The sequence below is a fragment of the Capsella rubella genome, unplaced genomic scaffold, assembly GCF_000375325.1.
Source record: "Capsella rubella cultivar Monte Gargano unplaced genomic scaffold, Caprub1_0 scaffold_3, whole genome shotgun sequence".
Lineage (NCBI taxonomy): Eukaryota > Viridiplantae > Streptophyta > Magnoliopsida > Brassicales > Brassicaceae > Capsella > Capsella rubella.
Genome location: NW_006238921.1, coordinates 11416696 through 11430344, shown reverse-complemented (window position 1 = coordinate 11430344; position 13649 = coordinate 11416696). Strand labels below are relative to the sequence as shown.

Genomic DNA, 13649 nt, shown 5'->3' with positions numbered 1-13649 from the left:
CATATAGCTTTGAGATACTTTTTTCCTAGATTTCAAAGAATGCATTACTTCATGGGCAATGAGAATGTTATCAGTGATCAAACGCCATAGGATGAAAGCCGCTTGTGAATCAGATACTATCAAACTTAAATGATTTTTGAGTCTTGAGACTAGTCATTTAGAAATTATCTTATAAAGAACATTGCATAAAGCAATAGGTCTGAAGTCAGAGAGGGTTGTAGGAATATCAATATTTGGGATCAGACAGATATTTGTGTGGTTAATATTTGGTTTCATGAAAGCAGTTTCAAAAAACTCTCTAACCTCTTTTACAATGTCCTCACCAATGATGTCCCAGCAGCTTTTATAAAATCTTGCAGTCAAACTATCATGTCCAGGGGCCTTATCATCACCTATTGTACACACCGCTTTATAAATCCCAAAATTACTAGACTCCTTTGTCATGTCTTCATGGATGGCAGGAGTAACCGTAGCCTTAAAATCACCAAAATCAATCGGAGAAACCCGATGACTAGAAGTGAAGAAAATTTTGTTGAAAAAATGCTGAGCACGAACACCTATTTTTGTATCTCCTCTGTAAATATTATCTTCATCATCCTTAATGCTTGTGATATAATTTTTTGGATAACGAATTTTAGTGCTGGCTTGGAAGAAACTAGTGTTTCTATCACCGACATGTAACCAAGTATTGCGGCTCTTTAACTTCCAGTAGTATTCCTCATCTAAGTAAGCTTTAGTTAATTGTCGTCGTAGATTTGGAATTAATCTACGCTGCGATTTGATCATGCTCTCCATAGCTCTATTGAGAAGAAACTGAGATGATCGATGCGTTTTGCTGAGTTGATGTTAGAGTGATGTTTAGATCGAGACATGGCTCTACAACATTTAGTTATTTGGTCTGAAATTGAATAAAAAGAGCTTGTCTTGCAATAATTCCAACTCTCAGCAACTGCTTGTTTGAAATCTGCTAAACCAAGAAGACATTTATCAAAACGTAATGGTTTTTTATAAGCAGGATTTGTGATATTTGTTGTGGTAAGAACATGCTTATGGTCAGAGCCATTGAAGTCCAAAAACTCTGCTTCAGAATGGGCAGCTTCAGCATTGGGAAAAGAAGCTGCCCATTCTGAATTTACCATGACTCGATCTAAACAACATTTTATTGTGTGATGGTATCATTCTCCTACCCAGCTAAACTTATCACCTTTTGAACGCAAGTCTTTTATTCCACACGATGAAACCATATGACGTAAATTACAAAAACTCCAGTCATCTCTAAGTGATCCTCCTTGTTTTTCCGAGTTAGAAAGAATTTCATTAAAATCACCCATTAACATCCAAGGAGCATTACGGGTTAATATTGCATATGTACATCAACCAAACGATTGTCTTGATACATCTTAGTTACAGAAATATTATCACACCACATAATAGCTAAACCACCACTTCTGCCTTGTGGTGATTCAGTAAGTAAGTTATTGAATCCTAATACAATAGATAAGTCTTGCAATACATTACAATTATTGAGAGTTTCACATAGAAAGAGAAGAGAAGGCTTGAAATATTTACAAAGTCGCTTCAATCGTGATTGCGTTTGTGGTGCAGTGATATACCAAATTCTAAACAATTTTTCAAATTATCTTGTACATTAGCATAGGTAACTGCCGATTAAAATCTAACATTTTTTTAAAAAGAGGGTAAAAATTTACAAGTTCCAAAAATTATTATATTTTTCTAAATTTAGACAAATACCGTGAATTGCATGATATATTTATTGTTTCTCTTCTTTTTTTTACTTAAATTAATTTTAAAAAATAATAGCTTGATTACTATTTTTTAACACTTGAATTATTTAGTTTGTTTTACCAATTTATAGTTACTTTTTGTAATTAGTATCTTTATTATTATTATTATTTTTTAACTACACCATAATATTTTTCTCTTTTTGTAATGTAAACTCTTGGTTGGAAAAAAAAAAAAAGAAAAAAAAAAAACTAGCAGCTTGTTTGACGAGACAGAGAGAGACATAAGAAACTAGGGCAGTGACCAAAAGCTGAGTGATACACAAAAGAAACAAAGGGGGAACTGAAGAAGAAGACGAAGAAACAAGTACCAAAGATGAGCAATTGGAAAACCCTTCTCCTTCGCATCGGCGAAAAGGGTCCTGAGTACGGCACTTCCTCCGACTACAAAGACCATATCGTCAGTACTCTTCTCCATTCTCACCTTCGCCTCTTAAACCCTAATTTTGTTGTTTACTCAACTTCTCCTTCTTTTTTTCTGGGTAATTACACAGGAGACTTGTTTTGGTGTTATTAGAAGAGAAATCGAGCGTTCTGGAGATCAAGTTTTGCCTGTAAGTTTGACTTCCTTGCTCGATTTTGTGGTATTTCAGAACTTGGGTTTTGCATTTATGTTTATATGTTTTCTTCTTTAACAGTTTCTACTGCAATGTGCTGAACAATTGCCTCATAAGATTCCTCTGTATGGGACTTTGGTAAGTCTTTTATGAACCTTGTTTGAAAAAAAGCATTCCTTTTTCTTTTCTGGGTATGTTTGGGGATGTTGGGAATGCATTTAGATGTTGTTTTAGGTAGAGGTTTTGATTTGAGTCTTATATGATATCTGTGAACTGATCCTTTTCAAAGAATAATTAGCTCAGAAGCAATTACCAAAGGTTTTAACTTTAGAAAAAACACAAGTTATAATGAAAATGACCTTAAGGTGGATCATTTTGTGTCTATTATATCTAAGAGAACACACAGGGTAACATTTCTAACTTCTGAATAATTAGGATAGTGTTGGAATATTTTGTGTATCTCTTGGATTTTGTTGAGATGGCTAAATAATTCTTGTCTCTGTGTAAGTATTCATGAAGACATACTTTGGCATTTGGGTTTTGCGTTCAGCATTTGAGCTGAACTGAGATATCCTGTTCCCTGTTATATGTTAGTTCAATTTACATACTTCAAACTTTGATGGATGTCTTTGTACATGTTTAAGATTGGTTTGTTGAACTTGGAGAATGAAGATTTTGTTCGGAGGATAGTAGAAAGTGTTCAAGCTAATTTCCAGGTGAATAATCTAATCTGTACATCAAGGGCAAGGATAAATTGATAAAATAAGTTTTCTCAGTTACTTTTGCCTCTAATGTGACTGCTTTTTCTGGGTTGAACATGCCAGGATGCTTTAAATTCTGGCAACTGCAACAGTATCCGTATATTGCTTCGATTTATGACTTCCCTGGTATGGTTACTAATCCTTTTTCATCGTTGCTACGTTAGTTCATGTTTTAAATACACAAAAGAGTCTGAAAAATAAAACTGTGAAGTATATAGAACAGTATATGTGCAAATTTTGCGATGTTTTGTCAATTTTTCTAACATATTTACTTGGGTTCTTCAGTTGTGTAGTAAGGTTATTCAACCCGCTTCTTTGATTGTCGTGTTCGAAACATTGTTATCATCAGCTGCCACCACTGTGGATGAAGAGAAAGGAAATCCATCATGGCAGCCACAAGCTGACTTTTACGTCATATGTATCTTGTCCAGCCTCCCGTGGGGAGGATCAGAACTCGCTGAGGTACTGTTCTTGGATTAAAGACCTTCCAGAAAATATCTTGGTAACTGTGTTTTAGGAAAATATGTTATTCACAATGAAGGTTATTAGAATACTGGACATGTGCTTCCATTTTTATAAATGATCTCATCCTTGTTGGATGTGCAACCATTGGTAGGCTTCTGTATGTATTGCTGTAAACTATTATTTTAATATATGGCCTCTGAATTTCCCTTTGGCTTTCAGCAAGTTCCTGATGAGATTGAAAGAGTGTTAGTTGGTATACAAGCTTATTTGAGCATCCGAAAGAATTCTTCCACCTCTGGGCTAAACGTTTTCCACAATGGAGAATTTGAAAGCAGCCTAGCAGAGAAGGTTTGTTTATAGTATTTACGTCTGGATGTTGTTGCCTTCATTTTGTGTTAGCCTTGATTTTATCTCAGTAGATGTCTTGGCAGATGTATAAATAAGATGCATGGGTTTTACTTTTAGTTTGCCTCGATTTGATTTTCTCGATTGTGGTCTCTTTAGGATTTCGTGGAGGACCTATTGGATCGAATACAGTCTCTTGCTTCCAATGGATGGAAACTTGATAGTGGTATGCATATTTTGTCAACTTTTCCGTTCTTTTTGTATCAAGAAAACTGCAATCGTCTACAAACTGTTTATATCTATATTGTTTCGCCTAACAAATTGATTAGTTATGTGACATGTGATGTAAGTTGTATATTACTATTGATGAAAATTTCATGCATTTTCAATGTGCTAGTACCTAGGCCTCATCTCTCATTCGAAGCTCAGCTTGTTGCTGGAAAGTTTCATGAGCTACGGCCTATTAAATGTATGGAACAACCGAGTCCACCTTCTGATCATTCGAGAGCATACAGTGGCAAGCAAAAGCATGATGCATTGACAAGATATCCCCAGAGAATTCGTAGGTTAAATATATTCCCAGCTAATAAAATGGAGGTAATATTCTGGTTTGTGATGTCAATGTTCATTTGAGTAGGACATTTATCATGCTGATAGAAGTTTATTAGACTTGCTTCGATTTCAGTAGTCAGCCAAATTTTTTCTCTACCCTATTATATTTGTAGATTGATATATGGGATATATGATGTCGGTTTGTATTCCTTTTCTTTGTTTATCGTTTCTTCTAATCCTGTAACTATTAAACTCGCAGGATGTGCAACCTATTGATCGCTTTGTCGTGGAGGAGTATTTGCTGGATGTGCTCTTCTTTTTAAATGGATGGTTTGTATTTTCACAAAACTTGAGTACTTTTGATGTCTCTTATGTTTCTTCTATATTTTTCTGCACATTGGACCTCCATGCATGCTGGTTTTGGTGTAGAACTTGGTTTTTTCTTTCCCTCCAATCATTGCAAATTAGTCATGTGCTTTCTGAATTTCAAACCTTAGCTTTGGTGTATAAAGCTAAGCTCAAGACTTACTCTTCGAATGATATGATCGCTGATGCGGGTTACCTAGCACATACTTGTATAATCTACATCTTAGCTAGGGATGAGTTTCTTTTTTTTTTTTTTTTTGTCTGGTTACAAAATTTTGTTTGCCTTCTTAAATTCTATACACTAATAGATTTTAATTTTTTGCAAAGCTAGTCGGAAGGAGTGTGCGTCCTACATGGCTAATCTTCCTGTTCCTTTTCGGTATGAGTATCTTATGGCAGAGACACTATTTTCTCAGGTATGTTCTCTTGTAGAAATTCTGGGATTTATCTCTCTAACGAGTATTCACATTGTATATGAAAGCATACCTTTTCTGGCAGATTATGCCATTTAATTCCAGAAAATTTATTCGTAGAGCTGTGGTTTTCAGATATGACAATTAGGTCTGCTGTTTTTCAGATACTGCTGCTACCACAGCCACCATTCAAGACTCTTTATTATACACTCGTGGTTATGGATCTTTGTAAGGTAGCACTGAAGGATTACTCTAATCATTTGATGGTTTTAACTCCCTTGTGTGATAATCTTTTCTACCTGATTCCAAATATTTAATTATTTTAGGCTCTTCCGGGTGCCTTTCCTGCTGTTGTTGCTGGTGCTGTTCGTGCACTATTTGAGAAAATCTCCGACATAGACATGGAATCCAGGACGCGGCTTATCCTATGGTTTTCACACCACTTGTAAGTATATACTTTCAGTTTTCTTACCTCTGGACTTTTGTGAGCTGGGAAAGGTGCTGTATGGTCGCATATTTGTGGATATTCCATATATGATAGGAGATTACCTAGCTTATCAGCTTTTGTTAGTCAAGTTCATGATTGAATTATAGAAAAATAAAATATGAATTCTCTGTGGGCATTAATTTAAATAATGATGATCCATTTACGTAACACAATATGCTCGTCTTTGAGTCTTGATTTGTTGATCAATTTGAGAAATCACTTCTTCATCACATGAAGTTGATTACGAATTTTGTTTACTCTCATGTCTATATACTTTCATACTTAACAGATCCAACTTCCAATTCATCTGGCCTTGGGAAGAGTGGGCTTATGTTTTGGATCTTCCCAAATGGGCCCCTAAGCGTGTATTCGTTCAGGAGGTTTTGCAAAGAGAAGTACGATTGTCTTACTGGGATAAAATTAAGCAGGTAACAGATCACCTGCCGAATATGAATTTTATTTTGGTCATGACTAATTGATTATATATATGCTGTTAATTTTGTCCTTGACCTTTTTACGGGATCTGGTGGTGATGCAATATAGAACATGTTAAGATGGTCCCTGTTCCACATTTACAATGGTTTGGCCGAACTGGATGTAGTAAGGTCTTATTGTGGCAGAATATTTGGTGGCTAGGGAGTTAGTACTGTATTAGTATTTCAGCATCACCTATCCTTTCGCTTTTCACCATTTGAAAAAGATATATTAATTATTTTGTAAATTCGAAAAAAATATATTATCCGGCTATTAGTCGCTGCTAAACTTAAGCATCACCTGTCCTTTCGCTTAGCCTTGGGGTGTTTATTTTATTCTAGTTCGTATTCCACATGGAAATATCATTCTAAACTTACGTATCAGATATCCTTTCTCAGGCTATTTTGTTTCCTCTATGTGTGTCTAACAGAGCATTGAGAATGCAAGTGCCCTAGAAGAATTGCTTCCTGCAAAGGCTGGTCAGAATTTTATGTATTCCCTGGAAGAGGGTAAAGAGAAAACAGAAGAACAGAAATTGTCAGCCGAATTGAGTAAGAAGGTCAAAGAAAAACAAACTGCACGTGATATGATGGTGTGGATTGACGAAATGATACATCCAGTTCATGGTTTTGAAGTCACTCTTTCAGTAGTTGTACAAACTTTACTTGACATCGGATCAAAAAGTTTCACTCATCTGGTCACTGTCCTGGAGCGATATGGCCAAGTATTTGCAAAACTTTGTCCTGATAGTGATAAACAGGTGATGCTATTATCTCAAGTGAGTACATACTGGAAAGACAATGTACAAATGACGGCGGTGGCAATTGATAGGATGATGGGTTATAGACTAGTATCTAATCAGGCAATTGTTAGATGGGTGTTCTCTCCTGAAAATGTTGATCAATTTCATGTGTCTGATCAGCAGTGGGAGGTCAGTTGAGTTCTAACTTATTTGTTATGACCCTCCACAGAAATATTTAATGTACTTTCTGCAGAGCATGTTTGGTTATATTCTGATTTTTTGTTTTTTTTTTTCCGTGCAGATACTTGGCAATGCTCTTAACAAGACTTATAATCGTATCTCTGATTTAAGGAAAGAAATAACAAACATTACGAAAAATGTTTTGGTAGCTGAGAAAGCTTCAGCAAACGCACGAGTAGAGTTGGAGGCTGCTGAAAGCAAACTTTCCCTAGTGGAGGGTGAGCCCGTTCTTGGTGACAATCCAGCGAAAATGAAGCGTTTGAAATCAACAGTGGAAAAGACAGGGGAGGCTGAGTTATCTCTTCGAGAGTCTCTCGAGGCAAAAGAAGCCCTTCTTAACAGAGCTCTCTCTGAAACCGAGGTATTATATTAGTTTGAGTCATTTGTAATGCATGAGAGGATCTTATTCCTTTTGTTGCTAGAAGTTAAATGACTTGGATTGTGCATAGGTTCTACTGCTCCTGCTGTTCCAAAGTTTCTTAGGTGTGTTGAAGGAACGGCTACCAGATTCAACAAAAGTGAGATCAGTGCAGGATCTAAAATCTATAGGTGCGGAAGATGACAACTCATCTGCGATGGAGGTGGACACTGAGAATGGAAACCCAAAGAAGAGTTGCGAAATCGGTGAGAGAGAACAGTGGTGCTTATCAACACTTGGCTATCTCACGGCGTTTACAAGGCAATATGCAAACGAGGTAAACAAATAGCTAAGAGAGTTGGATGTTGTTGTAAGATCTTTTAGATTGAATCTGACTTTGTTTCTCAATGTCGCGCAGATATGGCCTCACATGGAGAAGTTGGAGTCGGAGGTGTTCTCTGGTGAAGATGTGCATCCTCTGTTTCTTCAAGCCATATCCTCCGCACTTCAATACCCTTTACAATGAATCTTCCTATTTCCATCTCAAACCTGTTTCTTTTGTTTTTTGTTTTTTGTTATGAGATTCTGATATTCAAGTTATTAGGAAATTTATGAGAATCATAAAACAAGAGTTTATCACATTTCTGAGCAACAAGATGAGTTAATAAACACTCATCCAAATGTAGAACCAAGCTTTAGGAAACATACATTTATTTTAAAAAATTTATATTGATTTTAGTTTATTATTAAAGAGCTTACAATTTTGACACAATAATAAGTAGTATATATATTACTGCTGTTAAATAGCATAATACAATACTCAATTTGGGGATAACGGTTATGTAGCTTTGAAGCAACAACATAATGGCGTTTTTGGACCTCTTTTGAGATAATCACAACCACCTCCAATATAATGTTGTTTTTTACAGTCCGTATCACATTTCATATTTCCGTAAACTTTTAGACAATGCCCAATGCAAGGATAAGTTTCTGGTTCACTGAAAGTAGACAGACCAAAGTTTAAATATATGTAAGATAAAACAACTAGAATACTTAACTTCTTTTATTTCAGAAAAACATATTTCAATAATTCTCGGTCAATTGAATAAAGACAGGTAAAATTAATAGAAAATAAAACTAACCAGTTTCTGCCAAAATGTTGTTGTTAGAAAACGAAATTGTCAATATTACTAAAAGGACAACAGCCACAAATTTTTTAAAGATATTCATTGTACTATTTTCACTATTGCTTCTTTTGAGAAAGAATTTTTTTTTTTTTTTTGTAATAGTTTCTAGATCCTCATCAAAAGGTCTATTTATATGTTTTTTGGTCATTAAGGGGGGGGGGGGGGTATTCAATCTAACATTTTAAGTGATTTGTGGAAAACCAACAAATCATTGAATCATGAATTTCAAAAAATCTTCTGAAATCCATTGTTATTGAAGTAGTGATTTGAAAATCTAATTTAAAATCTTCTGAAATCCAATGTTATTGAACTAGTGATTTGAAAATCTAGTTTAAAATCCACTGTTATTGGAAATGTTTTTGAGGATTTGGTTTTTAAAATTTTAAAGGATTCTACAGGATTTTGGAGGATTCTTTTAGTTATAAATTCAGAAATCCAAATCTCATGGTTTTAGATGATATTTGAAAGGATTTTAAAATAAATCATATCAACTTACTTAAAGTCACCCAAAACCATCAAAATCATATAAAAACTAAATGAAACTCAAATCACACAAAATACAAGATTGAATACACCCCCCCTAAGTAAATTGATATGATTTATTTTAAAAATCCTTTCAAATATCATCTAAAACCATGAGATTTGGATTTCTGAATTTATAACTAAAAGAATCCTCCAAAATCCTGTAGAATCCTTTAAAAATTTAAAAACCAAATCCTCAAAACATTTCCAATAACAGTGGATTTTAAACTAGATTTTCAAATCACTATTTCAATAACATTGGATTTCAGAAGATTTTAAATTAGATTTTCAAATCACTACTTCAATAACAATGGATTTCATAAGATTTTTTAAAATTAATGATTCAATAACATTGTATTTGTTGGTTTTCCACAAATCACTTAAAATGTTAGATTGAATACACCCCCCTTAAAGTCACCCAAAACCATCAAAATCATATAAAAACTTAATGAAACTCAAATCACACAAAATACAAGATTGAATACACCCCCCTAAGTAAAACCTCAAAATTTAATCAACTCTTTTATTGATGATTATAAATCAATATACTATGATTGACTAGAATTGAATATGAGGTTTGACTAAATATTTTAGTATCTTAATTATAAATTTAACTAAAATACTTTAAATTATTTTATTTAAGAACAAAGATTTCAAAAATTCTCTTCAACTGAACAAAGACAAATAGAACAGACAAAAAAAAAAAACCAGTTTTTGCCAAAATGTTGTTGTTTGAAAACAAAATTGGGAATATTACTACAAGAAAAATAATCATAAGCGTTTTTGGGATATCCATTGTACTATTTCTTTCACTATGAATTATTTTGAGAAACTGATTTTTATTTTAAGTTTATTAATCTTAATCAAAAGTTTGGTGTGGGTGTCAATCTACACCAAGTAATATGATCCTCGTTTAAAAGATCCAATCCCTTTGTATGGATTGTGAATGAACGAAGGAAGATCCGTGAATAACAAGACAAATGAGGGTGATCCTTTGTATGGATTGTGAATGAACGAAAGAAGATTCGTGAATAACAAGACAAATGAGGGTGATATGGTGATAGAAGGAATCCGTAGGAGAATGATGATGATAAAAACGGACTGTCAATGTCTTGTGGATCGATTGTAACTTTTAATGGTTTCGGCAAGACCACTGAACTAACGAACTTCCTTAGGCTTGGATATGACACACCAAACGCTCACAAGACGAAGAGATATTACACACCCTTCAGATCAAACATTTTGGAAAGAGATTTTGATTTAAAATTTTTTTATGAGTTATCATAAGAGATTACAAATAGTATATAAAGAAGAAAAGAAGCTATTTTGGAAACAAAGACACCAAGTTTTGAAACAACATTAAAAACACTCAAAATGACAAGAGAATTAAAACTAGCTAGAGTTTGAATAAAAATGACTCTTCCCCTTCATAAAAACGTCGCTCATTGGCAAAGACACAACAATGGGCTTGTGAAAGAGTGTGTGCACTTGTCTCATTAAAAACCTCTATTGGAAAACCCATTGGGACAAAACCAAGAGGAGGGAAAAAGAGTGAAAGTCCCACACCTCCATTGATGTTGCTTAATCAATTTAAATCACAACCAAATTAGTTGGATAAGCTTCATGATTAATATTTCCCTCAATCTTGTGTAGAAGCATGATGATAGCTTGGTTTAGTCGCTTTGTCTTAGACCTCATCATCGGGCCAATCGGAATGTGCAATGTTGCTTCTTATGTAGCTCCATTCTCCTTGGGTTTAAGCTGCTCCTTAACTCCATTCTCTTAAGGTTCAAGTTGCTGGTCCATTATCATATCACAAATGGTAGGTGTCGCTCGATACGAAAAGTTTTCGGGTTGTTCGGTTTGATTTCTGATTCTGCAGTTGGCTTGGCTTGATTTGGCTAAACCCAATGGCTCGTTTAAAAGGAAAAACTCGACGCCCTAGTGTGTTTTAGCAGCCACTTTGTCGTTCTCATAAGAGTTTGGTGGTTGTTCTTGAGAGATCTGAGCCTATAAGTGGAATTATAAGGCTAGATTCATGGGTAAAAGTTGTTGTGGTATGATTATCAGACGTGGTTGGTCATAATCCTATTATTTCATAGGTGAGTGCATGATGATGGCTTATCTTAGCGGTTTGATCCTTGTTTGTGTGTTTCTATGATTGTGTGGTTTGATTCATTTGCTTGTGTGGTTGTTTCTGTGATACAATGGCTTTGTTTGGATCTTATGAGAGTCTTAATCGTGTATGGGGAGGCTGGAAAAGTAGATCCATCGAGGAGAATTGATTGGAGCGACTGGGTGTTTAATGACCTTTGTCGTGAGGATGGTTGGGGGTGATAATCAACACCAAGGGAGGGTACCAATCGACACTGACAGGTGTGCTGGAGTTGTTGAGTGCGAGTGTCAACAGACACTAGTCCTCAGCAGGCAACTGATGTGTTTGTTTGATGCAAGGTTTGCTTTTGTTTGTCTTATCGCTTGTGTGTATAACTCAATTGATAAGAGGATTGCCTCACTAAAGACAAAGTATGACAGTGGGATCATGACGATGAGAAGGAGGATAATCTAGGCATTCATTTGGTGTTCATATTTTTTTGTCATGGCATGTGTTAGGATTTTTAGTTCTTGAAATAATGTTGTTAGAACTGATGCTTAAGTTTTGGCCTAGACAATTTGGCAAAAAACAAAGCGGAAAACTCGAGTTTTTTTTTATATTGGTGCGGAAATGTAGGATGAAGGGAACTGACCGGTGAAAATATTTTGGGATTTTGGTCTTTAGATCGATTCGGTTCGGCAACCAATAACCGAACGGTTTTCTGGTTCTCTTCTTATCATCACCATAATCCATGAAGATCTCGTTTGCAATTGAGATAGAAGAAACAAGGATGATAAAAGTGTAATCATCGATGGTAAAGTGTCAAGAAGATAGCAAAAACACTAGAGTTGATGTGTTAAATGTTTTGAGCTAATATGGGATTTTTAATAGAAATTTGTGTTTGAAAATTATATGAATGTTTGATTTGTTAAATTGTCCATTTTGGGCTTATGCTAATGTTAAGTCTATCCCAATATTAAATGAATGTTAGGTCAAATCTATCAATTATATTATTTAGAAACACCCTTCAACCCATATCATTTGCACTTAAATACCCTTTACTATGAATTTTCCTATTTTCATCTCAAACTTGTCTCTTATGTTTTTTTTTGTTATGAGATTATGATATTCAAGTTATTAGGAAATTTAGAATCATAAAACAAGAGTTTATCTCATTTCTGAGCAACAAGATGAGTTAAGAAACACATCCAATCGTAGAACCAAGCTTTAGGAAACATACATTTTAAAAAAAAAATTCTTAAATTGATTTTAATTTATTATTTCTAATTGAATCTGGTTGAGTAAAGTTTGTTTACAATTTTGAAACAATAATGATTAGGGTATAGATGACTACAAGTCAAGACATAAACAGGTAGGTAACAAAGCATAGTATATTACTCAATTTGGGGATAAAGCAATGGTATAATTGTAGCAACAACATAGTGGTGTTGTTGGACCTTTTATGATATAATCGCATTGTCCTCCATCGTAATATTGTTTTCTACAGTCCATGTAACATTTCCTATTTCCATAAAATTGCGGACAGTGATCAATGCAACGATAAATTTGCTGGTCCACTGAAAATAGACAAACCCAAGTTTTATATATATAAGTAAGATAAAAAAAACTAACAACTAAAATACTTATATTCTTTTTATTTCAGAAAAAATATTTCAACAATTCTCGGTCGATTGAACAAAGACAAATAGACAAAAAGAAAAAACTAACCAGATTTTGCCAAAATGTTGTTGTGAGAAAACGAAATTGTCAATATTACTACAAGGAAAATAGTGACAAATGTTTTCAGGATATCCATTGTACTATTATCACTATTAATAATTTTAAGGGAAAAGAATCCTTTTTAATAGTTTATAGATTTTCATTAGAAGCTCTATTTATATGTTTTTTGTCCTTAAGTAAAATCTCAAATTTCAACAACTCATTTTTTCATTATTACATATCAATATTCTATGATTGACTAGAATTTAATATGAGCTTTGACTAATTAAATATATTATCTATCTTAATTATAAATTTGACTAAAATGCTTAAAATTATTTTATATAAGAAAAAAGATTTCAACATCTGTTATTTCACATCTGTTATTTGCGGATGATAGTTTGTTTTTCTGTCAGGCGAAACAGGACCAATGTGAGGTGATTCTACGGATATTAAAGCTGTATGAGAAGGTTTCGGGCCAACAAATCAATTTTCAAAAATCTTCAATTCAGTTCGGGCACACGGTTGATAATGGTTTAAAAACGGAACTGATGGCAGTTCTAG

General features: G+C 34.1%; 2 protein-coding genes across 2 annotated transcripts; one reads left to right on the top strand and one right to left on the bottom strand.

Annotated features, from left to right (window-relative positions):
* The first annotated feature begins 2006 nt into the window (after positions 1 to 2006).
* LOC17891841 (nuclear cap-binding protein subunit 1) lies at positions 2007 to 8203 on the top strand. The gene is made up of 18 exons (XM_006296910.2): positions 2007 to 2202; positions 2297 to 2356; positions 2441 to 2497; positions 3004 to 3075; positions 3184 to 3246; positions 3406 to 3582; positions 3805 to 3933; positions 4090 to 4156; positions 4328 to 4527; positions 4742 to 4812; positions 5180 to 5264; positions 5426 to 5494; positions 5588 to 5706; positions 6038 to 6176; positions 6653 to 7153; positions 7266 to 7565; positions 7654 to 7899; positions 7981 to 8203. Exons 1-18 carry the CDS (start codon positions 2119 to 2121, stop codon positions 8086 to 8088), a joined length of 2547 nt encoding a protein of 848 aa, XP_006296972.1. The 5' UTR covers positions 2007 to 2118; the 3' UTR covers positions 8089 to 8203.
* Positions 8119 to 12119, bottom strand: LOC111831530 (putative defensin-like protein 62). Its single transcript, XM_023786150.1, has 2 exons — positions 12019 to 12119; positions 8119 to 8560 (listed from the first exon to the last, which is right to left on the bottom strand). The coding sequence occupies exons 1-2, from the start codon at positions 12117 to 12119 to the stop codon at positions 8401 to 8403; spliced, it is 261 nt and encodes an 86-aa protein (XP_023641918.1). The 3' UTR covers positions 8119 to 8400.
* Positions 12120 to 13649: the final 1530 nt, after the last annotated feature.

Bases quoted from the DNA above. Each gene is read 5' to 3' on its own strand.
- LOC17891841 (XM_006296910.2), top strand. From the start codon at position 2,119: ATGAGCAATTGGAAAACCCTTCTCCTTCGCATCGGCGAAAAGGGTCCT. The intron at 3,076-3,183 runs GTGAATAATCTA...TGAACATGCCAG, and splicing joins GTGTTCAAGCTAATTTCCAG to GATGCTTTAAATTCTGGCAA. The intron at 7,566-7,653 runs GTATTATATTAG...GATTGTGCATAG, and splicing joins GAGCTCTCTCTGAAACCGAG to GTTCTACTGCTCCTGCTGTT.
- LOC111831530 (XM_023786150.1), bottom strand. From the start codon at position 12,119: ATGGATTATGGTGATGATAAGAAGAGAACCAGAAAACCGTTCGGTTAT. The intron at 8,561-12,018 runs GTCAGTTCCCTT...GTCTACTTTCAG, and splicing joins ATCCCAAAATATTTTCACCG to TGAACCAGAAACTTATCCTT.